The 27,255-nt window shown below is 39.0% G+C and overlaps 1 protein-coding gene and 1 long non-coding RNA gene across 2 annotated transcripts; one reads left to right on the forward strand and one right to left on the reverse strand.

The window, feature by feature from the left end:
• Window positions 1-1,541: 1,541 nt before the first annotated feature.
• On the reverse strand, window positions 1,542-9,159 carry si:dkey-10o6.2 (uncharacterized protein LOC100124608 homolog). The gene is made up of 7 exons (XM_038294801.1): window positions 8,937-9,159; window positions 8,730-8,854; window positions 7,813-7,879; window positions 4,850-5,006; window positions 4,582-4,724; window positions 4,206-4,316; window positions 1,542-2,061 (listed from the first exon to the last, which is right to left on the reverse strand). The coding sequence occupies exons 1-7, from the start codon at window positions 9,087-9,089 to the stop codon at window positions 1,882-1,884; spliced, it is 936 nt and encodes a 311-aa protein (XP_038150729.1). The 5' UTR covers window positions 9,090-9,159; the 3' UTR covers window positions 1,542-1,881.
• Window positions 9,160-16,358: 7,199 nt separating this feature from the next.
• Window positions 16,359-26,954, forward strand: LOC119789748. The gene is made up of 2 exons (XR_005281627.1): window positions 16,359-16,523; window positions 26,860-26,954. It is a non-coding gene; the product is annotated as an uncharacterized LOC119789748 (long non-coding RNA).
• The last annotated feature ends 301 nt before the right edge of the window (window positions 26,955-27,255 follow it).

The raw sequence follows: 27,255 nt of genomic DNA on the forward strand, positions 1-27,255 counted from the left end.
TCCACTTAAATCATCATTGTATATGGTAAAAAAAAAAAAAAAAAAAAAAAAAACCCTGCTTTCCCTAAAATAACACTGGTGAATATGTCTTGAATAATAATTATTTAAGACCATTTATTCAGATCCAATGTGTGTGCATGTGCATGGAGAGACTTAGAATTAAACTAGTTTTATTGTCATTTTGTATATACAGAGTGTATACAAAAATGAAAATTCATTTAGTACAGCCTTTCAGACAGTAAATGAACATTTCCATTCCTTAAAATACAGCAGTAATCAAATGTAAACAGTGTGGGAGAACAACCATGGTGCAAAAAATGCATTAAAATGGAAGTTAAGAGAATGAACTATGTATGGTGCAAATATGCAGTATTTTTGGTTTGGTGTTATCTGTTTGATGCAGAGTTTGTGACATGATTTAGAGTTTTTTTTTGTTTTTTCTCCCAGCAGTTCAGCTGTCTGATGGCAGTGGGGAAGAAGCTGTTGCTGGACCTACATTGAATGATGCAAAGCTTCTTCCCAGAGGGTGGCAGGGAGAACAGTCCATGGTGGGCGTGTGAGGGGTCATTGATGATGTTACGGGCTCGGAACACGCAGCGCTGGGATGAAATGTCTTTATGGAGGGAAGTGGAGCCCCGATGATCCTCTCTGCTGTTCTTACTACTCTTCTCACCTTCTTCCAGTCTGAGGTGCTGCAGCCTCCACACCACACAGTGAGACAGCTGGTCAGAACGCTCTCTATGGTGCTTCTGTAGAAGGTGGTGAGGATGGGTGGGGGCAGGTGGGCTCTCCTCATCCTCCGCAAGAAGTACATGCGCTGCTGTGCCCTTTTTACCCGTGAGGTGGTGTTTACAGTCCAGGTGAGGGTGTCTGTGATGTGCATCCCTAGGAATTTGGTGCTGCTGACCATCTCTACAGCTGAGCTGGGCATGTATAAAATAATCAATTGAAAGTCAGATCGCCATATGCTTCAAAAAACACCAAAAAGTAAGCAATTAAGTAGTTTTTTAGTATATGACTAAAGGTATACACACCCGATGAGGTAGTTTAAAGTGTTGTTTTTTTTTTAACAAATCTAAAGGGATACACTACAAGGATAAATGGGTAATGACTGGGTATGCTCATCTGACTGAACACCGGTTCTTCCTGAAGTTGATGTTGATCTCTTTTGTCCTCTTCATGTTCAAGATCAGGCTGTTATCTTTGCAGAGGTGGGCACTGTTTGCACTTGCATTTGAACTCCTTACACAACCTGATCAAAGGACAGCATAAAGTGACCTTTGACAGTCACTTTAACACAGTGCACATTGTGTTAGCATTAGAAAGCTGAATCAGGGCCAAGTTTAGCATCCATTGTTTCCCCTGAAGTGGATATTTGAAGAAATGATTCCTATGCGTATATTGAATTGTTTCACTTTATAATTTGGGTCTTTGTTTTCAGTATGTCCCCCTCCTCAGATGAGTTTGTATGTCGTTTGTGATCCTTTATTTTCCAGCTCTACTTAAAGTAAAATATTTATTAACATCAAGGACAGTGTGAGTTAATTTTAAGGGGAAACATGGTTTTATTAGATCCTGATTTAAAATTTCTTACAAACACATCAGTGAAAAAGAAAAAACAGTTTGCCACGTGGAAGTTTCCTGTGGAATGACTTCATGGGGTCAATGAAAGCTTTCTTATTCAAAATACCTTTAAACATTTCATTCAGTTTAGATTGTTTTGCTAGTAGGTAACAAAATATTTCTTCCCCGCATCTGTTTATAAATGTTGATCCATTTGCATCCAGGTCAAGGTGTGGAATCCAAATCTTTACGAAGAATGTTATGTGCTGGAGAAATTTGGCATTTGTGCACCATTTGATCCGACTGGTGAGCGCGTCTTCAACTGTTTCCATACGATTCGCTGAATCGCTGCTTGAGATAGTCGCCTCCTGTGATGGGAGGGTATTTGTTTGAGCCATCGTAGCACGTGATTAGGGCCTCGTCGTCTGGCTGGACGAAGTAGGCCAAAGACTGACGAGTGCTTGAGTCTCCAGCTGGGGGCAGCAAAACACGGTGACGCTGCGAAGACAGGAAGCCATATTACTTGATTTTATTGATCTCACAGTGGACAAATTTACTCGTTACGTCAGCTTAAATAGTCAAAAGAGAAGAAGACAGTGCTAAAGAAAGAAAAAAGGTTCTTGGATATATACAGTATATACAATGGTCCACATATGACAGCTTTTTTTTCTATAGTAGGATCATTATACAGGTACACAGGGTGTTTACATGGGTATTTAAGTAGATGGATATTTATATTTATATATACAGTTATAGCACTGGGTGTCAAATATAGAGAAACAGGTTATTGCACAGGGTATAAAATGGTGAATTATACATTGCACAAGTTATTGCTGTTATAGTGTTGCATTGTAGAGTCAGGTTGCAGCAGGGATGAATGACCTGCGGTAGCGCTCCTTTTTACAAATAGGGAGTAAAAGTCTTTCACTAAAGGAGCTGCTCAGCTCCTCTACAGTCTGGTGCAGAGGGTGAAAGGTGTTGTCCATATATAATATATGCTATATGCTATGGATATAAGCTTGGACAGCACCCTCCTCTCAGCAACTTCCTCCACTGGGTCCAGGGTGCAGCCTAGGACAGAAACGGCCTTTCTTACTAGTTTGTTCAGCCTGTTTCTGTCCCTCTCTGCGCTGCCAGGGGTCCAGCAGATGACAGTATAGAGGAGGGCTGATGCCACCACTCCCACTCTAACTTCTACCCCCCAAACACCAGACATCATTTAGATGTTGGTTTTAGCCCAAGTCTGGATTTAGTCTAGAAATAGTTGATAATAAACTTTAGTCCAATAATAGATTATATATATAATAGAAGGATGAGTTTAACTGTTTGTGCTTTTCATTACAGGAACATTTTAATTCATGCCCCGCCCTACTCTGACTGAGCATAGGTGGGGGTGTCTCCCAACCTGGAGACAACAGGCTCCAGGTGAAGATAATCAAATTAGGATTTGGGAGATGTTCACTCACAGAACAGCAATGCGGCCTGTGAGGGTGGCTGGGTGAAGATGACACTGCAGGAAAGTTTGTTCCAAAGAAAAGGAGCCGGTGAGCCACAGACTGTTTGAAGTGCGGAAAGATTATAGATTAATTTATGGTACATTGAGATTGAAATGCTAAAATGATTGATGGCGAGATAAAGCTCCATAAAGCACTGAAGCATTCCATCCAATTAGTTTGCTCACGTGCCATCAAGTGGACAACAAATATAAAACATGCAGTGTGATTATAATGACACTATGGCTTCGGTCTGTGAAGCATTGAATAAATTAATCAATAATGTTTGTGATGCTTCTACATAAATTATAAACTTTTATATGGTTGCTTTCTTTATGATAAAATGACACAGTCAGTATTTTATTCATTATTTTGGTCCAAAATACTAGTTAAGTATTATAGCCACTTTCAAAAGCCAAGTCCAGGCCTGGACCCAATAACCATTGGATAGAAAGACAGACCCCTACTGCAGATACCACTATCACTTTCAGAAAATAATATTTCTGAATACTAATAATACAACTGAAACCAGTGGCTTGATTAGTTTCTGATCATTATATTGTTTAATATGACCAAAATAGTTTTAATCAACTAAATTGGTTGGAAAAATAACCAATCTATTCTTAGAATATATCCAATATCCAATTTTGGCTCCTCCCCTAAATGAGGCAAGCCTCTATACGCGCTTCACGGGAATGCCTCCTCCACTAATCGACACACGCCTTAAAGCCTCGGTTTAAACTAGCCATTACTAGTTAAAACGTATTGAGATGGTAAATAAGGATTTATTTAGAGTGTGTGTTAAAGAAAAGGTAAATAAATACTAGATTGTAAAAAATCATTACTGAATAATACTTTAAATATGTTTTGATTTGGGGTGCTTAACTCTTACGGTATATTTTGTTCAGGTAAAAGTTATTTAAAGGGTGTTAAACATTGTTTTCTGTGTGTTTATGTTTAAAGGCTTTTCACCTATTACCGTACTTGTGCAATTTTAACAACTTTCAATTAAAAGAGGAAAAAAAAGAATCAACTTTTAAGTTTTCAGTGAAATGCAATCAACAGCTCAAAACTATTTTGATGTTTAACATCCAGTCAACATTTCATGTAAGACAGCAAAGAAAATGTGTCAAATCCTTTTTAATTTACCACAGAGACCAAGTGATCACTAGTCCAGCGCTGCATCAGGTCAGCAATGTTGACCAAGACGGCTCCAGGGATAGTGGGCACAGAGATGAACTCCCCTGTTAGTGTGCAGACCTGGAAGGAGGATCACATACAAAACATGGTTAAAAACATATTCAGCAATCGAATAAAATAAAATTTAAACAATTAAAGGACCCTAAATTGCATCGCATGATACTTTAAATAAAGAATTCAACTCTAAAAAAAATCAGGCTAAAGAAACATGTAAAAAAAACAACTTTACCTTCTATAAATTTGAACTCCATCCCAATATAAAATCTATGATCAAATCCTGCTGATGCATGTACTGAACATACTTAACAGAAGGTGATAGAGTTACCTGCAGACCATCGGAGCCCTGGAAAAGCAGAGTGATGCTGCCGTAGTCTGAATGTTCGCCACATCTCAGCTGTCCCTCCTTAGCGCTCTCTCTTCTTACCGGGGGATAGTAGAGAGAGCGCAACGTCGTGCCGTTCTCATCAGCTACAGGAGAAACAGCAGCTCTATTAAAATACATAAGCTTGGAAAGTTTACATATTCAGTTTCAGCAGAATTAATTTCTCTCCATGATGCACCATGACACCAGAGAGAGAATCTGTGAAACCTACTTCCTATAAATCGATGTGCTCGCAGGAACACATCTGGATCCAGACCGAGGCTCTGGGCCATCACCCTCAGCAACCGCAGACTCAACTCTTTACAGCGCTGGAAGAAAGACACTTGGATCTCTTGGAATCCTCTCACAGCATCTGATGATGGCCATTTCTGCAGAGTAGAGAAGCAAAGTAACCTGAGCAGAGAAAAGTACTAACCAAAATTTAGAAACTTTTTATCATGCATCTTTATATGCATTTAGCTGCCAAAAAATAAAGTATTTTTTTTTGTAAAAAAATAACTTTGTGTTTCCTGATTACAAAAACATAAGCTCATTTCATTTCAGTGTAAGCTTGTTAAAGCATTGCTGTATATTATTAGAAATGTTACTACTAAAGAAATGCCTTGAAGCATTATTACTTTGCTTTATTCCCAAAGATCTTTTTTAAATCATTTATTAATTCCTTTACATCCAAGAAAAAGAGCTTTAAAAGGCATTAAAGCACAGTTGTCCAAATGGCGAAGAGTCTGTGCAGTAAAAAGGCTTTGGGTCCCAATTCCCCCTAAGCACCAACTGTTTCTAAAGGAATGTATTGCTGAATCATGCTCCCACCGGTGAAGAGCTCACTCTGGCAGTAGGCGAGTGAAAGTCTAACTACCCAACACAAGGCAAATACTCCCAATGATGGAAAGGGAGGCAAATAGAGCTGCAACTAGGTTCCTTAAAGAAGATTTTTTACAAAATTAAACCAGGTGAAAGTAAAACTTTTCCACTTGAGGATTTCTGGATAGAGCATATTAACAGATAAAAACGTTTTTCATCTTAAATGCATAATATTTACATTTTTTTTTTCAATTCTGATATAATTTCTGCTCTAAGTGGGTCGCTTTCTCAGCTAAAGACATGTTTTACAGTCTCTATCCTCCAGTTAACGATTGATTATTAAATCAGTTGACGATTATTTTAATAATTGATTACCGTAATACGAAAAATTGTTTCAGCTCTAGATTCAATAAAGTCCAAGAAAAAAACATCTGGTTATTATCTGTTAGAGCAAAAAAGAATGCACTTTGGACGAGTGGTTTCTCCATTTTATCAGCTCAATTCCCTCTCCTGTATGTCAGATAGTGTTTGAACATAAGAGAACCTCAAATGGTCAAAGATCATCACACTGAAACGTTAGGCTCCTAACCAGGAATTTCTCCAGATCTTAGTCACATTTAAAATCGGTGTACAGTTTTCATAAGGCCAGACGGGATTTGCAGATTTGGACAACAGAAAGACTACATATGTTGAGCGCCTCCTAAAAGCATTACCGTAATACTCTTTTTAACCTATTCACATAATGCACAAAATCCCCTTAGTGACAAATGGTTGTGGCAGAATCATGCTGTGGGATTACAGCATGAACATGAAGGCTGGATAGGGTTCATGGAAGAAAACCTGTTAAAAGTCTGAAAACACGGAAAAGAATTAAATCTGAGACTGTTAGTTGAAATAAGAGCATCTGCCATCGATTTGGGAAGGAAGTAAGACCATAAGATGATTTACATTTAAAATAAATAAGAAAACATATCAAGGACATATCTAATCAGCTTATTTTAAGGGCTAAAAAAATTGTAATTTTAACCCTTTAGAGAGCACTTGGTGAAATAACTTTCAAAATCTAAATTTCAAACCATTAGTGTTATTGGAATCCAGGACAACACCGTATTACCGTTGTAAGATAAAAAAAAAAAAAACATGTATACTTTGATGGCAAAGATTTATGTCAATAATGAATATATTAAGAAAAAAAATAGGGATTCTACTAGAAATTCTTTAAAAACACAAAGTGAAAGAAAAACATTTTTGTTTTGTACAACATAACCATAGAGGCATTAATGCTGATAGTGGTTCTTACATTTTTTTAGTTTATTAACCTAAATATAATTGTTAGCTAGTCTTATTAACTTCTTAATTAGTTTTTTACCTATATTTCTTGACTCACTACATTTTTTTAAGTTAATTTACAGTAGGTAATATATCATTTAAGGCTTCATCTAATTGGTCAAATGCCAAAATAAGATGTACAGCCATGTAGCAGCATCTTTGCTGAATGGCTGGTTATAGATCTTGTGCTTCTAGACCTGACTGAGGGACGGTGGGGACTACATTTGTAAGGGATATGCAAGTGTTCAAAAATGGTAACTTGCCCTATAAAGGGTTAATAGTGGATAATTTAATTATCTGCTCCAATTTTAGGAAAATACACTTTTCTGAAGAAATATTTACTAATTTTGAATTCCGTTTTTACAATAGACAAACAGCCACTTACAACTGGATATTTTACATCAAAGTATATTTATGATTTATTTATGAGACTGGCCCGATTAAGGTCTGATATAAACAAAAATCAGCACTTTATAAAACCAGCAACTGAATTTTTTTTTTTTTTTATGGTGAAGGGGCTGTTTACAATTGTCTACATTTGAACAAGTCTTCAAAAAATCCTATTTTGAGACACCTTCCCCAATAGCCTACAGGAAAAATTTTTTATTTTTTTTTGTCCCTTTATCATTTTTTTTTTTTTTTTTACAAAGAACCAATTAATATCTGTGGCTATGATGAGGTAAAATTATCGTTTTAAAATACTTACTTACAATCTTGCTGTTTTATACCAAGTACACTTTAATTATAGAATAAAATGTGCGATAGTGTTAGCTGAAATGTCATTTAAAAGTTTTTGAACATTTGCTCAAATGTTGAAAATTGTAAACGAGACTAATATCTGAGTTTTCTTATATTTCCTAATCTTATCATTATTGCTGTAATACTCTGGATCAATACAGACAGACGTGAAACCATCCACTGAAGTGTACTTTAACCTCAAACTGATAGGCACTGTAGAAGGGTCTTTTTTATTATGTCTGAACACAAACACATGTAAGAACACAGAAAGACACGCTGAGTAAAATCCTCCCTGTGAACGCTTACAATGTCAGGGTGAAATGATGTAGTGTTGAAGGCCTCCTTTAGGTCTCCAGGCCGGCTCGGGTTTAACCTAAAAAAATATTTTCCAGATTAAAGATCAGTCAACAAGATTTAACATATTATTTTACCCAGCTTTCTATAATTATTTATACCCTATGAGCTTTTCATGTTACCACAACAAATGTCTGCATTTTGTTTTGAGGTGTTATGCAATAGGATAATGCAAAGTAGGCTAGTAGGCCTAAGTAAGGACAAATTGAAACTTTTCACAAAGCAGGTTTTATCAAATTCAGGCTGAAATCCTCAACTCGGAATTGATCTTGCCTAAGGTCAGAAACTCTGAATTGTCAGTTTCATAAAAGCTGCTGTGAGTTAGTTGAACTAACTCTGAGTAGGTCCACTCAGTTAAGCACGTGCATAACAAGATTTGGTGAGTCACCATGGCAACCGGAAGTGCCAATTTTCACAACACTGGGACTTCATTTACTGCAGAAATTAGGGAAATAAATGAGAATTTGTTTTAAAGACATAGAAATAGAGCTTCCGATGCAAAGGAGAGGAAGATGGTGTAGGAGAAGATTTAGTCTTGCATATAAACTTATGCATGCATTTTATATTACACATGCATTTTACATCAATAAAACAGGATTATTCCTTTTCAAATTCACAACGGGAACGTTAAATGTTGCGGTATACTAGCTTCTATTTTAGAAAAGCTTCGAATTAACTTCGTTTTTATCCTATAAAGAAGAAGAAGAATAACTTTGAAAGGCCTCGAAAAGATTTCCGGTTCTGACAGCTTAGGAGGAAACCTCACGGTGCGGGTCTACAGCTAGACTGTCTTAGGTGAAATGGTGTGAATAATTTTACACGGCACTTCTAATTTTGTCAAGGGTTTATTTTACATCTGGATGACCTGCCTCTCAGTTTCCATCGACACCCAGCCGTGGTTGGGGCTGTTAGTGAAACTCTTCCTGCTGAAGGGCTTCTTCTCCTCTTCTGGTTGCAGAAAAAACTTCTTAGATATGTCCATTACACGGTCCACCTGTGGAAATATGCAAGAACTAAAATACGAAATTCACTTTGGACGATATATCAAACCTGTACATTTTCTCAGGAGGACTTACCTCCTCTTGCGTGATCCCGGAATTTTCGAGGAAAACAAATCCAACTTGTGAAAATGCTTTTTTCAGCTCCTCACTCAGGGTTCGCAGCTGTTCGTCTGTAGCATCTTCCTTATTTAGACTATAAACACTAAAATCCACCACAGGAATGCTCATCTCTAATGACTTACTTCTCAAACAATCCCTAGAAAAAATAAATGCAGCAGTTCCAGTGTGACAGATCAACTGGGGAGGAGATCAACTGGTGACGGTCTTGTGCGAAATTCTGTTTCTCCATGAAAATCTGTTCCCCCTGTGTCGGGAGCGCGCGTTGCAGCCAGAGAGGCTGATCTGACCATTCTCAAGGCGCTCCTGATCATTTTTCGGTAAAAACAGCTCATATAATCATCTCAACTTTGTAACATCCATTTTAATCGGTTGCTCTTTTTAAAAAATTGTAAAATAAATACATTAACGAGGTCCTCTTACGCTGTTTTGTGTTGTTTTTTTAAACGCCAAGAGAATCGGTATTTCCCCAACTTTTGTCCCTTCAGCCTGACAGAAATAAACGTCAGTCACCGAACACAACAACACGTAGTGTATTTTTAATTTTTCATTGCTGATATAAGAGGATGGAAACTGGCTGATAGCAGGGCACACGGATTAAGACGTCCTGCGAAGATGAGAGAAGAATTTCTGGTTAATCACCTTCTAATGTAAAATATGACAGATTACTGGATTAAGGACATTTATAGTATACCACATCACACATATCAATTTCAGAGAAATTGGAAACATGCTCTTTGTTTCCCAAAGATATGGGAGGAGGAGAGGAGAGAATGGATGTTTCAGCTGCCTGAAATAATCTGTTCCCTCTCCATAACAGGGGAAGAAATTAATTTACCTGCAAGTCTTTAACTGTGCTTATTCCCCTCACCACCGAGAACAAATCCTGTGGATTTGGTCATATTTACTCTTTATTTGCAAAAATTAAAGGGGGGGAACAGATTATTTCAGCTGCCTGAAATAATCTGTTTCCCCTCAATAACAAGGGAATAAATTGATTTACCCGCAAGTCTTTAACTGTGCTTATTCCTCTCACCACCAGAACAAACCCTGCGAATTTGGTCATATTTACTCTTTATTTGCAAAAATTAAAGGGGGGGGAACCATATATTTCAGCTGCCTGAAATATTCTGTTCCCCCTCCATAACAGGGGAAGAAATTGATTTACCTGCAAGTCTTTAACTGTGCTTATTCCTCTCACCACCAAGAACAAATCCTGCGGATTTGGTCATATTTACTCTTTATTTGCAAAAATTAAAGGGGGGGAACCATATATTTCAGCTGCCTGAAATAATCTGTTCCCCCTCCATAACAGGGGAAGAAATTGATTTACCTGCAAGTCTTTAACTGTGCTTATTCCTCTCACCACCAAGAACAAATCCTGTGGATTTGGTCATATTTACTCTTTATTTGCAAAAATTAAAGGGGGGGAACCATATATTTCAGCTGCCTGAAATAATCTGTTCCCCCTCCATAAAAGGGGAAGAAATTAATTTACCTGCAAGTCTTTAACTGTGCTTATTCCTCTCACCACCAAGAACAAATCCTGCGGATTTGGTCATATTTACTCTTTATTTGCAAAAATTAAAGGGGGGGAACCATATATTTCAGCTGCCTGAAATAATCTGTTCCCCCTCCATAACAGGGGAAGAAATTGATTTACCTGCAAGTCTTTAACTGTGCTTATTCCTCTCACCACCAAGAACAAATCCTGTGGATTTGGTCATATTTACTCTTTATTTGCAAAAATTAAAGGGGGGGGAACCATATATTTCAGCTGCCTGAAATAATCTGTTCCCCCTCCATAAAAGGGGAAGAAATTAATTTACCTGCAAGTCTTTAACTGTGCTTATTCCTCTCACCACCAAGAACAAATCCTGCGGATTTGGTCATATTTACTCTTTATTTGCAAAAATTAAAGGGGGGGAACCATATATTTCAGCTGCCTGAAATAATCTGTTCCCCCTCCCCAACAGGGGAAGAAATTGATTTACCTGCAAGTCTTTAACTGTGCTTATTCCTCTCACCACCAAGAACAAATCCTGTGGATTTGGTCATATTTACTCTTTATTTGCAAAAATTAAAGGGGGGGAACCATATATTTCAGCTGCCTGAAATAATCTGTTCCCCCTCCATATCAGGGGAAGAAATTCATTTACCTGCAAGTCTTTAACTGTGCTTATTCCTCTCACCACCAAGAACAAATCCTGGATTTGGTCATATTTACTCTTTATTTGCAAAAATTAAAGGGGGGAACCATATATTTCAGCTGCCTGAAATAATCTGTTCCCCCTCCATATCAGGGGAAGAAATTAATTTACTTGCAAGTCTTTAACTGTGCTTATTCCCCTCACCACCAAGAACAAATCCTGCGAATTTGGTCATATTTACTCTTTATTTGCAAAAATTAAAGGGGGGGAACAGATTATTTCAGCTGTCTGAAATATTCTGTTCCCCCTCTGCTCCAGCACCACCTCCCTCTGCTCCATCATCTCCCTCTGGTCCAGGATTATCTCCCTCTGCTCCAGCACCACCTCCCTCTGCTCCAGCACCACCTCCCTCTGATTCCATCATCTCCCTCTGGTCCAGGATTATCTCCCTCTGCTCCAGCACCACCTCCCTCTGCCCCATCATCTCCCTCTGGTCCAGGATTATCTCCCTCTGCTCCAGCACCACCTCCCTCTGCCCCATCATCTCCCTCTGCTCCAGCAGCACCTCCCTCTGCTCCAGCACCACCTCCCTCTGCCCCATCATCTCCCTCTGCTCCAGCACCACCTCCCTCTGCCCCATCATCTCCCTCTGCTCCAGCAGCACCTCCCTCTGCTCCAGCACCACCTCCCTCTGCCCCATCATCTCCCTCTGCTCCAGCACCACCTCCCTCTGCCCCATCATCTCCCTCTGCTCCAGCAGCACCTCCCTCTGCTCCAGCACCACCTCCCTCTGCCCCATCATCTCCCTCTGCTCCAGCACCACCTCCCTCTGCTCCAGCACCACCTCCCTCTGCTCCATCATCTCCCTCTGCTCCAGGATCATCTCCCTCTGTTCCAGCACCACCTCCCTCTGCTCCAGCACCACCTCCCTCTGATTCCATCATCTCCCTCTGGTCCAGGATTATCTCCCTCTGCTCCAGCACCACCTGATACGCAGAGAAAATCCCTAGCAGAGAAATGTAAATTTTCTTTTAAATTCTTATAAATATATATCAAAGCAACCCTGTCTCTCGTCCTTAGACAGCTGGAGATAGGCCCCAGCACCCCTCACGACCCTGCTTGGGATAAGCGTGACATAAAATGGATGGATGTATCAAAGCACATAGATTTCACTTTGTATTATCATACATATGTGTCTGTTAAAAATGTATTTGTATGGATATGCAATTTAGTCTTTTTTTTAATGAAGAATAATTTCAGTGAGTCAGTAAAAACAGTTCTAGCTTTATTATTATTGCTATGTTCAAAGTAGCTGAATGAATCTGTGAAGTTAATACTTTCTCATTCTCCAATCATATGAATTGCATATCATTGGATAACATATGTAATATGTTGTAAAATTGAAATAGGTGCCATGATAATGAAAATAATCTTTAACTTTTGTTTCTTTTTCCACTTCTCCTCAACCCCTCCTCCTCATCAGATGTCCATGAAGCTTTTTCTGGAAAAAACGTCTTTGTCCTTCTGTCAAAAGTGAATGCATATAAGTTTTACTCTGACATTTACAAAATTGGTCCTGGCATGGAACTGGTGAGTCAGGTAGGTACAATGACCATATTGTTTAGGAATATCACAGCAGTTAAAGTATATAACTAATATTTTTTCTTGTAACACATTGCAGTCTATTAATGCATTTTTGGCTGTCATCGTGAATGATTACAACAGACAGAACACAGGACAGGCGGTGTTCATAGATTCCTTTGCAATGACAGCAATGTGGCAGGGAAATAGTCCTAGATTAAAGGTATACAGTATCTTACACATTTCATTATGTGCAGTTGACTGTATATGTATTACTCCTCCTTGTGTTAGTAATATATTTGGAATCAATAAAAAAAAATGTTTATGGTTATATCCTTTTAACAATTTTTTTCTATCACCTGTGTGTTACAAAACATGCTTTGTTCTTGATTAATAAAAATGTTTAATTAATTTTTTATCATTCACAGATGAACCCAATGAATTATGAAATTATTCTGGGAATAAACAATCAACACCACCACTGGACTTTAGTGGTAATACATTTTTTTTTTACTTTAATAACATTAATTAGCATACTTATCTCATAAACAAAAAACACATAAATAATGTCAAATGCACGTTCTAGGTGATCTATCCGCAAAAAAAAAGTCTTTGTTCTTGGATCCACTGGGGGAATCAAAACAAGAAATCAAGAAATGCTTGCAAATCACAAGGTAGGGTTAAAAATGAAACTTTTAATGAAGAATGAAAATCATATAAAATTGTTCTTATTAATGTATCTATACTTACAGGGCATTTATGAGGAAGAAGGGGTGCAATGTCTCACGTTGGACATGTGACACTGTCAAGCATCCAAAACAACAGGATAGCACATCATGTGGTGCATTTGCACCGAAGATGCATACATATTGTCACACAGTGTATGACTTCAGGATTTTGATATATATTTTTACACATGCACAGGGAATACTTTCTTTGTAACTTAAATTTAAATCCATTAAATGAAGCTGTGCCTCTCAGTTTGCAGAAATGATCCTAGCAAAAGAGGTTGTGGATTTTCCTGTTTCCAATGAGGCAGTCTACAGCATGAGGTTTGAAATTGCTGTGAGACTTATCCTTAACAGTGGTGAGGATAACATTAATATTCTTATTTTGAGTGTTAATGACAATTGCTATCACAATTACCATTATTTGTATGTTTCACTGAAACATCTATACTTAGCCCAAAATTAATACATTAACATGGAATCTGAAAACATTTATTTATGGACATTGTTTGTACTGGGATAATCATGTGTGTTTGTGTGTGTGTGTATGTTTTTATAATGTTGTTATTACCAGATGACCTAAAAGACTTGTGTCACTTCTGTGGAGAGATAGAAAGTGACACGGACGTGAACTGGGGAAGAACTTTTTTAGAATTTTTAAAAAATTTAGTATAAGTTAAATGAAGAGGACAAGTTTTATCAAATTGTATCTTGCATAATGAAGCTTTGATAGGATCCTCCAGCAATTGGAATATAAGGGAATCTGAAATTATTGATTGCGTAGTGTAATCGCAAAGACATATTTTTAAAATAAAACTTTACATTTTTGGTTTCTTTCCTAGATCCTCTGTGACATGTGCCTGAGGTGGTTCCATCAGGCGTGTGTGGCTAGCCCACCAACTGAAAAAATTTTTTACTGCTTTGCATGTTTGCCTTAGGTTCCTGAGTTTGCTGTGGTGTGCTGGTTTATGCATGTTGTTTAATGCTTCATAAATGACATTTTAAAAACTATGTTTGATATTTATTCTTCCAAGACTTTATTTTAACATAGTTATGGAAAGATTTAAATTCCATTTGTCAAATGAAGAGCAGATGTTTTTGAATCAAAGTTAAGGACTTGCTGGTAATTTTTTTCCCCATGTTATTGGGAGAATGGATTATATCAGGCAGCTAAAACAGCTGAAATAATCTGTTCCCCCCTTTAATTTTTGCAAATAAAGAGTAAATATGACCAAATCCACAGGATTTGTTCTTGGTGGTGAGGGGAATAAGCACAGTTAAAGACTTGCAGGTAAATTAATTTATTCCCCTGTTATGGAGGGGGAACAGATTATTTCAGGCAGCTGAAATATATGGTTCCCCCGCTTTAATATTTGCAAATAAAGAGTAAATATGACCAAATTCGCAGGATTTGTTTTTGGTGGTGAGCGGAATAAGCACAGTTAAAGACTTGCAGGTAAATCAATTTCTTCCCCTGATATGGAGGGGGAACAGAATATTTCAGGCAGCTGAAATAATCTGTTCCCCCCCTTTAATTTTTGCAAATAAAGAGTAAATATGACCAAATTCGCAGGACTTGTTCTTGGTGGTGAGCGGAATAAGCACAGTTAAAGACTTGCAGGTAAATACATTTCTTCCCCTGATATGGAGGGGGAGCAGATTATTTCAGGCAGCTGAAATATATGGTTCCCCCCCTTTAATTTTTGCAAATAAAGAGTAAATATGACCAAATTCGCAGGATTTGTTCTTGGTGGTGAGAGGAATAAGCACAGTTAAAGACTTGCAGGTAAATCAATTTCTTCCCCTGATATGGAGGGGGAACAGAATATTTCAGGCTGCTGAAATAATCTGTTCCCCCCCTTTAATTTTTGCAAATAAAGAGTAAATATGACCAAATCCGCAGGATTTGTTCTTGGTCGTGAGAGGAATAAGCACAGTTAAAGACTTGCAGGTAAATCAATTTCTTCCCCTGTTATGGAGGGGGAACAGAATATTTCAGGCAGCTGAAATATATGGTTCCCCCCCTTTAATTTTTGCAAATAAAGAGTAAATATGACCAAATCCGCAGGATTTGTTCTGGTGGTGAGAGGAATAAGCACAGTTAAAGACTTGCAGGTAAATCAATTTATTCCCTTGTTATTGAGGGGGAACAGATTATTTCAGGCAGCTGAAATAATCTGTTCCCCCCCTTTAATTTTTGCAAATAAAGAGTAAATATGACCAAATCCACAGGATTTGTTCTCGGTGATGAGGGGAATAAGCACAGTTAAAGACTTGCAGGTAAATTAATTTCTTCCCCTGTTATGGAGGGGGAACAGATTATTTCAGGCAGCTGAAACATCCATTCTCTCCTCTCCTCCTCCCATATCTTTGGGAAACAAAGAGCAACTGTTTCCAATTTCTCTAAAATTGATATGTGTGATGTGGTATACTATAAATGTCCTTAATCCAGTAATCTGTCATATTTTACATTAGAAGGTGATTAACCAGAAATTCTTCTCTCATCTTCGCAGGACGTCTTAATCCGTGTGCCCTGCTATCAGCCAGTTTCCATCCTCTTATATCAGCAATGAAAAATTAAAAATACACTACCTGTTGTTGTGTTCGGTGACTGACGTTTATTTCTGTCAGGCTGAAGGGACAAAAGTTGGAGAAATACAGATTCTCTTGGCGTTTAAAAAAACAACACAAAACAGCGTAAGAGGACCTCGTTAATGTATTTATTTTACAATTTTTTAAAAAGAGCAACCGATTAAAATGGATGTTACAAAGTTGAGATGATTATATGAGCTGTTTTTACCGAAAAATGATCAGGAGCGCCTTGAGAATGGTCAGATCCGCCTCTCTGGCTGCAATGCGCGCTCCCGACACAGGGGGAACAGATTTTCATGGGGAAACAGAATTTCGCACAAGACCGGCAGCTGGAAAACCGCTGATTTTTGCAGATGTGTCTGTGGGCGGGGCTTTTCAGGACCCCTCGCCTCAAACAGGAAGTAAACTGCGTGTAGACTCCAAGAACTACAAATTATTTTGTTATCTGATCGATGCGAAATACGTTGAGATCTTAAGAAGTCACCGTCAGCAAGGTATTTAATTGCATTAAGAAAACTGTTAGCAGAATCAACTTTTTAGCACAGCGTTCAACGTGACAGCATGAGACTCAGTCAGTTTCTGTGTTGTTCCTCCTTTGTTTGAAGGACACACCCTTTATTATACACGAGTGTGTTAAATTAGACAGGTCATGTGATGTGACAAACAATCATCCAATAATGATCAAAACAACAACAAATGAGAGCGGAGGGGTCACGTGACGCTGATGGCGGAGTAGCTGTGTTTTCCGTGCGCTCCCGCAGTTTGGCATTTGTTTAGGTTTTGGTTTGGGTATATTTTGATCAAAGTTAGCGTATATCTCAGCTTTTAATTGTTGCGTGATGCCTGGCACTCAGAAAAAGCTCAACCTTGCAACTAAATCGGTCAAAGCCGGAGAAAAACAGCCCCCTCCGAGTGACGGCGCTTCTCCTGTAATGGCGGACACTCCGTCCTCTTCACACCACGGCCAAGTGGACACCGACAGGTTGGTGGAAAGGATAACCGCGGAAGTGCTGAAAGGTGTAGAAGCCTCGTTTGAAGGGAAGATCAATCCCGTTTTGCAAAGACTGGAAACATTTGCATCTAATATAGCCACGCTGGACGCAAAAATGAAAGAGGCCGAGGGGCGCATATCAACCCAGGAGGATGCTATGGCTAATCACCATGCTAAACTCTCTGAAGTTGAGCTCAAGCTAGAAGTTGCTTTGGACAAGATTGATGATTTAGAGAATAGGAGCCATCGGTGCAATATACGCATTATTGGGCTTCCCGAAGGCAGCGAAGGTACCAACCCAGTGTTATTTTTTAAGACTTGGTTACCGCAGTTGGTGGGTGTGAGTTTCAAGGATGACGCCGTTGAAATTGACCGCTGTCACCGCACGCTCGCTCGCCCTCCTTCCCCGGGGCAATGGCCCCGTGCAGTCGTCATAAAGCTCCATTACTTCCAGGATAAAGTTCGGATTTTGCAAGCAGCCAGGAGGATGCAGTCTTTAATCTACAACGGCGCCCCCATCATGATATTCGAGGATTTCTCCGCTGCGGTCGTAAAGAAGCGGCAGGGATTCTACCACGTGAAACAACGTCTGAGAGAGATGGGGATTTCATTCGCCATGATGTACCCGGCCGTCCTCAGGATTAAGCACAACGGTGTGGAGAGATCTTTCAGAGCACCGGGAGCTGTTGCAGCCTACTTGGATAAATCGTCACAAAATTCGGGATATCCCCCAGTAGCAGGGGCTGTTTGAGGGATTCTGGATATGTTGCTTGAATGGGTCTCAGCAATCCTATTTTTGGTTCACAATGTAAGATAATTGACAAAAACTGCTGTATAGTTATTATTAACATGTGCCTACTTTTCTATAGCTGAGATGCTTACTTTCTTTTATGGGCCCATTATATAGAATGCTACTTTGATAAAGCTGCAGGTTGGCAGCTATTTCCATGTTACTGATTTTGGAGAAAATACTTTTATCCTGGTCCAGCATCTTCCTCTGTTCCAGTTGGAAAGTTTGCTTGCACCCCATGTTGGGTGTCGGAGACCTTCGTCTGACCTCTATTTTCCTTTACTTTTTGATGTTCATATTCTTTGTAAATAGTTTTGTGTTAATTCTTATAGCAAAGCAGGTTGTTGGTTTCTCCTATTTTACGTGTATCTTCCTTACAACCTGTGCTTTAGTTTTCTGTCCCCCTTATTTTATTATTATCTCTCTTGAGCCCAAAATGTCTGTACCATGGCTATCGTCACTCAGGTTTGTATCAGTGTTTACACTTAATACAGGATGATTAATGATAACTCAGTGTTGAACGTTTGTACTTGGAATGTGGGAGGTATACACAACCCTATCAAACGGAGAAAGATTCTGAGCTTTCTTAAGAAGGAAAAGGTGCACGTGGCGTTGTTGCAGGAGACCCACCTGACTTCTCAGGAGCACCTTAAGTTAAAACGGGATTGGGTTGGTCAGGTGTTTAGTTCTTCTTTTACGAGCAAGAGTCGGGGGGTGGCTATTCTAATACATAAGCACCTGCCACTGATGAATGCCCAAACAATTAGTGATAAGTCTGGGAGATACATATCTTTAAAGGGCACCTTACATGGCCAGTCAGTGTCATTTCTGAATATTTACTTTCCACCAGTACAGTCTAATGACTTCATTACTCAGGCTTTTTCCTCCTTTTCGGATTGGGTTTGTGACAACTCAGTGATAGCGGGAGATTTTAACTGTTATCTCTCCTCAATTATGGACAAATCTCCATCTAGACAGTCTCAAATTCCTAAAAGGGCCAAAGCACTTTTGGACACCTGTAACGAACTTGATCTTGTTGACACCTGGCGTGTACTTCATCCTAATGATAAAGAGTTTACATTCTTCTCAGGGGTTCATAAAACAAGTAGCAAAATTGATCAGATTTTCACTCCCAAACGGTCACTGAGTAATATTAGTAGTTGTAGAATTGGAGATATTCTTATATCAGACCACGCACCTGTTTATATACAGTTAAATCATTTGAATGCTGCCCCTTTGTAACGGACTTGGAGATTTAATAATTTTTTAATCCACAACCCTAAATTTGAGAAATTTTTAAATGAGCAGCTGGAGCACTTTCTAAAGATAAATGCAACCCCCAAAGTTTCTCCCGGTCTACTGTGGGACACTTTGAAAGCTTATACTCGCGGACTAATTATATCATATTCTGCAGGTCTAAAGAAGAAAAATCAGATGGAGCAAAGAAAATTAGAACTGGCGCTGCATGATCTCCGGATTAGATACAATGCCTCACCTCAGTTTTACACCTCCATCATTGAGTCCATCCTCACATCCTCCATCACCGTGTGGTACACTGGCGCCACCGCCAGGGACAGATACCAACTGCAGCGCATTGTGCGCTCCGCTGAGAAGGTGATCGGCTGTAAGCTGCCATCACTCCAGGACCTGTATGTCTCCAGGACCAGGAGACGTGCAGGTCGCATCACAGCCGACCCTTCTCACCCTGGACACAGACTGTTTGAACCTCTCCCCTCAGGGAGGAGGCTACGGTCCATACGGACCAGAACCTCCCGCCATAAAAACAGCTTCTTCCCCTCTGCCATAAGACTCATGAACACTATATGTCAGACTCCATAACCTGCCCATGCCATTCACACTGCTGTATTGCACACTGCTCTATTTGCACTATCTTGTACATTTTACTTTTTATATTTATCCATATTTTTATCTTAAGTGTATATATTAGTATATTTTTTGCATGCCTTATACCCTAGTGTTTTTAGAGATTTTTATAATTTTATTTACTATTTCATATATGTTTCATGTTGCACGACTGTACCACAGAAATTTCCTAGTTGTGAACCTCTTCACTAACAATGGCAATAAACCCGATTCTGATTCTGATTCTCTGAACAATTAGGGAATGAAATCCAGGTGGTCAAAACCTCTTTGGAGGGGCTGCTAACGAAGAGGGCTGAGAAATCTATGTTTTTTATGAGGCAAAGGCTGCATGAATTTGCTAACAAACCAAATCGCTACCTAGCTAATCTCCTTCGGAATAAGACATCTTCTCGCAATATCCCGTGTGTTAAAGATTCTTCTGGATTCCTTAAATATGACATTACAGAAATTAATAACATGTTTAAATATTTTTATAAGCAGTTATATGCCTCTCAGTTTAAATCCTTACACATACAGGATATGCAAAACTTTTTTTCAAGACTAAACCTACCTAAAATTACGGAAACCCAGAGGGATGACCTATGCAGGCCTATAACACAGAGTGAAATTTTGAAAATAATTCAGTTACTTCCAAATAACAAAGCTCCCGGTCCGGATGGATTCAGCGGGGAATTTTATAAAAAATTTAGTAAAATTCTAATCTCGCCGCTATCTGAAATGTTTCAATCCTCATATGTTGTTGGTGCTCTTCCCCCATCCTTAATGGAGGCTAATATCTCATTAGTTTTGAAAAAAGGGAAACCCCCGGAAGACTGTGCCTCTTACAGGCCTATATCGGTTTTAAACCTTGACCTGAAAATACTATCTAAGATCCTGGCCATACGTTTAGAGAGTATGCTGCCCTCTATTGTTAAGAATGACCAAACCAGAGTCATACAAGGACGATATTCTACAAACAATGTTAGGCGTCTGCTTAACATAATCCAGCATTCATCCCAGTTTGGTCCGGAGGCATTACTTATTTCTCTTGACGCTGAGAAAGCCTTCGACCGCTTAGAATGGCCATATCTCTTTTTTACACTTCAACAATTTGGTTTAGGTGATGGCTTTGTGAAATGGATACAGATTTTATACATGTCTCCTCTTTCGGCTGTTATTACTAATGGTCTCAGATCAGAGAATTTCAGCATTGGTCGTGGTAGTCGACAGGGATGCCCTTTGAGCCCTCTGTTATTTGCTCTGGCCATGGAGCCCCTTGCAGCAGCAATTAGACAAGATGCAAGCATTGAAGGACTCTTTTTAAATAATTATCAGCATAAAATTTCACTCTACGCTGATGATGTATTGATTTTTCTAAACTCCCCATCACACTCGATTCCTAAAATTATTGAACTGATTTTACATTATGGCTCTTTCTCCGGCTATAAGATAAATTTTTCTAAAAGCGAGGCTATGCCTATTTCTGTTATACATGGGGTTGACTCAAACATTTCTCAGCCTTTTCGATGGTCCCCGTCAGGTTTCACTTATTTAGGAATAAAAATCTCACCGCACCTAAAAGATCTATTCAATCTGAACTATACCCCTTTAGTGCTATCAATCAATCGTGATTTAGAAAGATGGTGCAGCCTCCCTCTGTCTCTTTTGGGTCGTATACACTTAGTCAAAATGAACATTCTACCTCGCCTTCTGTACCTATTTCAGATGTTGCCTCTTGTTTTGTCTAAAAGGGTCTTGTCACAATTGAATGGTTCAATTATCTCATTTATTTGGAATAAGAAAATTCCCAGATTAAGGTATAGTTATCTTTGCTTACCTGTACGGAAGGGTGGTCTTGCCGCTCCTTCCCTTTCGTTATACCTTTGGGCAGCACAGTTTAAATTCCTTATGGAATGCTTTATTGGTGACCCTGACTCCATTTATCTGAGCGCTGAGGCCACCCCATTAAAGGGCATTCCTTTGCGGAATTTACTATATACATCCACTGAGAAAGCCTCAGTACTCATCCAAAACAATATGGTTTTAAAGAATATGATTGCTATCTGGCGTAGGGTCAGGCGGTTGGAAGGATACAGTAACTGCTTCTCCCTTCTCACTCCTATTCAAGAAAACCCTGACTTTTCTCCTGGTCTTGATGGTGGTTTCGCAGACTGGTCTATAAAAGGGATTAAAAAGGTTGGTGACCTGGTTCATGAGGGCTCACTTCTTAAATTTAATCAGATGAGAGTTAAGTATGGTCTTACTAATAAGGATTTCTTGAAGTACCTCCAAGTAAAAAGCTTCATCAGTTCTAAATTGAGAAAGTATAGTGGGGGATTGGCTGTCTCTCCTATTGAATCGCTGATGTTAAAGACCACGCAGCTTAAGGGTATAACTAAAAAGATTTATGATACCTTAGGTGATCTTAAAACTGATAACTCTAACAAAGTTAAGGGCCTGTGGGAAGTGGATTTAGGCCCTATAGAGGATGTGGCCTGGGTTGAGTTGTGTAGCCGACCCTTCAAGGCGTTAGCATCGAATTCTACTTGGGAGAGACAATTTAAAATTCTACATAGAATATATATCACACCTGAGAAGAGACATAGAATGTTTCCAGCGTTATCAAACCTTTGTAACAAATGTCAGTCTGCTGTTGGTTCTTTGTTTCATTGCCTGTGGAGTTGTCCTCATATTCTGCAATTCTGGGAATCTGTTATAGACAAGTTACGTTTAATATTTAAGTACCAACTGCAATTGGGTGCAAGAACGTGTCTACTGGGTCTGAATGTTGAGCTGCCAGATAACTTTGGTAACAGGGATCTTCTACATATATTGTTACACTGCGCTCGAAAGTGTATTATGGTGTTGTGGATTTCTGATAGAGTTCCATCCATAAGCCAGTGGACACAGACTATAATAAGTATCATTCCAATGGAAGCCTTCTCTACAGCGTTGAAAAACAAACCATTTCTTTTTCACCGGACATGGGACCCTTTTTTGGACTCTTTGGATGCGTCTGTAGCTCAGAGATTGAGACTGGGTTTAATTGACTTAGCCTGGCAACAAGAGGACAATTCGTAGTGTTATGTTTATTTGTTTTTCTGCTTTTGGGCACCTGTTATTTATTTATTTATTTATTTATTTTTTATTATTATTATTTTTTTTTATTTTTTTTTATTTATTTTTTATTATTCTTATATATGTGTACATCCCTCTCAAATGTTTGTAGACTGTTTAATATTTGATGTTTCCCTGCTTTGCAAAAAAGTTCAATAAAAACAAATAAAAAAAAACAACAACAAATGAGAGCACAAAAACATTCATAATGTCAACACCCCCACTTGCTCATATTTGGGTAACTTCCTCTAACTCTTAATACTTCAACCAAAATACATTCATGATACACCGAACATAAACATTTCATACTTCCTCAACTTAAGTTTTGTTGCTGGTTTAGTTAGTACATCTGCAACCATTTCATTAGTTGGACAGTACTCTAGAAAGACTTTTCCTTCATTTACAACTGATCTGACAAAATGATATTTAATATCAATATGTTTACATCTTTGTCTATACACAGGATTTTTGGCTAAGGATATGGTACCCTGATTGTCCTCATAAATCTTAGCCAAATAATCCAAACCATCCATGTTGAACAACAGTTGTTTCAGGTATAAGCATTCCTGTAGAGTAGCAGCTAGTACCATGTACTCTGCCTCACATGTAGATAGAGCTACTGTGGGTTGTCTTTTGGTTTTCCATGAGACTAACGGACCATCTTTATTTAGACTCATACAATAACCAGTTGTACTTCTTCGATCTGATACATCACCTGCCCAATCAGCATCACTGTATGCATATATAAGGTCATCACAGGCACCCTTTTTAAAACATAGTTCTTTATCTTGTGTGCCTTTTAGATACCAGAAAACATGCTTTACAGTATTCCACTGCTCTGTGGTTGGGTTTGCAAAGTACTGTACCAGTTTACTTACTACATAGCTTAAATCTGGTCTTGTACATGTTGACAAATAGATTAAGCTTCCTACTGCCTCCCTGTATTTTCTGACATCACTCATTAATTCTGCATTATCAGCATAGTTAAGTTTCTGCTCACAAGGGGTAGTTCGTGGCTTACAGTTCTCCATATTGAACTTTTCCAGTATTTTCCTCACATACTTTGACATTTTAATACTGTCAACATCTCTCTCAAAGTCAATGCCAAGAAAATGTGTCAACTTTCCCAAGTCCTTCATCCTAAATTTGGATGCAAGTTTCTCTTTTACATCTCTAAGGATATTTGTATCACTGGCAGCAATAAGCAAATCATCAACCCATATAATGATAAACACAGTTTCAGTATCAGTAATCTTTGTGTAAACACAATGATCAGCAGGGTTTTGAACAAACTTGATTTCACATAGGTAGTCATGCAACATTTTGTTCCAGTTTCTGCCCGACTGTTTAAGTCCATAAAGAGATTTTTGCAGTTTATACACCAGTCTTTCATTTTCTTGAGATTCCTTCTTGTAGCCCTCTGGTTGTTCAATATAAAGTTCACACTCAATTGGGGCATGTAAATATGCTGTCTTTACATCCATCTGGTGAACAAACATGTTCTCCTGTGCCACCTTTTGCATCAACACTCTGATGCTGATGCTGACTGATGCTCGTCATGCTAGCAGTTGGTGAGAAGGTTTCATCATAGTTCACACCTTTCTTTTGACTGAATCCTTTAGCAACATATCTAGCCTTATATTTGTCTGATCCATCACTATTCCTTTTAATTGCATACACCCATTTACCCCCCACTACAGCTTTACCTACAGGTAAGTTGGTCAGGGAAAAAGTAACATTGTCCTTTAATGACTCCATTTCCTCATCCATTGCTGTAACCCACTCTTTTGCATTCACAGATGTTACAGCTTCTTTGTAGGTTTGAGGTACTCCACTTATCAGTCAGTAACAATAATCAATGTTGGCTATCTCCTTTTCATCAATACTACATACATAGTCATCTAAATAACCGGGTTTCTTTCTCTCTCTGACAGGGTATCGCTTCTCAGGTTCTTCTTGTTTTGTTGTTTGACTGGTACTCGCCATTGGTGGTTCTTCTGTTTTCAGTTTATGATCAGAAACATTTACTGGATCAGCATTTGAAGCTTTGGTTGCTCTGGGACAAATTCTAAACATATCATCATCATCATCCAAAGTTACATCCATCTCATTTTTCTTTTTGGTTACAAATTCCACAAGCCTGTGTTTCTGGACTTTCCTGCTGTTTGGATAGTAGACCATATAGGCTGGACTATTCTTGTCATACCCTATAAAAATGCCTTTTTCACACCTTGAATCCAGCTTCCCTTTCTCTCGTTTGTAAGTGTAACAAACACATCCAAACTCGTGCATCCTAGAAATGTTAGGTTTTCTGCCCGTCAACATGAAATAAGGCGTTTGCTTTGTGCGATTATTAAAACATCTGTTTCGCACTGCAGCAGCTATCTGAACTGCATATGGCCATAACATTTTCGGTAACTCACCATCGATTAACATACATCTAGCCATGTCAAATAGAGTTCTCCAGTTTCGTTCTGCCATACCATTTTGATGTGGAGAATATGGTGCTGATGTCTCATGTCTGATACCATTTCTGCTCAGTAATGCCTGGTAATCTTTTCCTGTGAATTCTGTACCATTGTCTGACCTCATACATTTAATCTTTCCATGTGGGGCCATGTCAGCAATAAACTTTTCAGTTGCTTGTACTGAGTCACTCTTGTTTTTCAAAAAATATACAAAGACTGCACTGGAATAATCATCTGTAAAGGATAATGCATATCTGTGACCATCATTGGACATTGGGTCTATAGGTCCTGCTAAATCTGTGTGGACCATTGCTAATGGTTCTTTAGCTCTTGCATCTGGCTCCTTGTTCCTAGTTTGAACAAATTTTCCTTTTGTGCAGACTTCACAATATGACATTGGGTCACCTCTCCCTTTAATTTCCATGCCCTGAACAACATTTTCTAGCTTCAGTACATCTCTGTAATTGCAATGTCCAAGAATCTCATGCCAACTTTGTAAGTCATAACATTTTTTACACTGATCACCACATTCATTGTCCATTGTTTGTAAGTAATACAGTTTGTTACATACGTGAATGGGGAACTTGGTTCCGTCTCTGAGAAGAACGTTCTTTCCTTCTTTGAAGACCACTGTTGCCCCGGTGGATGTTGCAGCTTTCACTGAGAAGATGTCTTGCGGGTATGAAGGGATGTACAATGCATTCCTCAGCACTGTTTTAAGACGTCGACCTCTGCTGTCGATCAAACACACTTCCGCGTCTCCTCGTTGCTTAGCAACCCCAAAACACCTGGATCCATCAGCCAATTCCACGCAGTGCGTCTCGGCCTGGAAACTTTCATCAAGCCTCCGAAACTTCCTGATGTCAGTGATTATGTGCGATGTCGCACCAGCGTCCACCATCAGACCTCTCCTCTTGATGCCGTCCATTCGCATGTCAGCGTCGCTCACCCGGAATGCAAACTCTTTGGCGCTGCGTCATGCATGATAAGTGATAGACTTTTGTCATCCAAAAACTGAATGAGCTCTGCATAAGCCTCAGCGTTTTTCGTCGCATCTTCCTCTTCATTGTCATCATCGGAGGGGCTTGTCAAAATTTTCTGTTTCAGCCCTTGCAATTGAAGATGTCCTAAAAACTTTGTTTCCCATAGTTCATAATTTTTCTCGTCTCCATCAAAGAGAAGTCTTGACCAGCGGCTGTGTGCCATTTCTTTTTCTCTTCTGTTCATTTTCCTTGTTTACTTACAAAGCAGGTGCTCACTGTCTGTCTGGACATTCAACAGTTTCTGCATTGATTCTGGACATTCTGGGCCCATAACCTGTTAGCAGAATCAACTTTTCGGCGCAGCGTTCAACGTGACAGCATGAGACTCAGTCAGTTTCTGTGTTGTTCCTCCTTTGAAGGACACACCCTTTATTATACACGAGTGTGTTAAATTAGACAGGTCACGTGATGTGACAAACAATCATCCAATAATGATCAAAACAACAACAAATGAGAGCACAAAAACATTCATAATGTCAACAGTTTTAGGGATTTCTCCAAACCCGCACACAGAGATTTGAGGAACTTGTCCTGTTGTTGTTTATCTGTTTGTTTCAGAGCCTCAGCGATGAGAGAAAGAACCGAGTAGAAAAACCACAGAAAGCTGTATGAGAAGTAAAAACAGCCTGTGCAATAAAAGGTCAATGGCAACATCTAACGGTGTATTTTTCTGCATTTTTCTGTCGTCCTGTATGTCTTGTCAATTAAAACGAGCGAAAATAAAATGTTCCTCTTTTTTTTCTCAAAAGCGCTGACTGTTTATATGGAGGGAAACTAATCACTTACAGTCCAACTCGTTTCCAGAGGAGTTGTAAATGTCTTTAAAGTTTAAGATGTGTTGCAGGAACAAAGCAAAATAACATAACTGCTGCGGGGAAGAGTGAAATCTCTGAATTCAGCATTGGGGCGAACAAATGCAGAACCTGCTGTACTAAAGCATTAAAATAAGCAGCA

Source organism: Cyprinodon tularosa, unplaced genomic scaffold (assembly GCF_016077235.1).
Source record: "Cyprinodon tularosa strain WSP-4 unplaced genomic scaffold, ASM1607723v1 ctg346, whole genome shotgun sequence".
Lineage (NCBI taxonomy): Eukaryota > Metazoa > Chordata > Actinopteri > Cyprinodontiformes > Cyprinodontidae > Cyprinodon > Cyprinodon tularosa.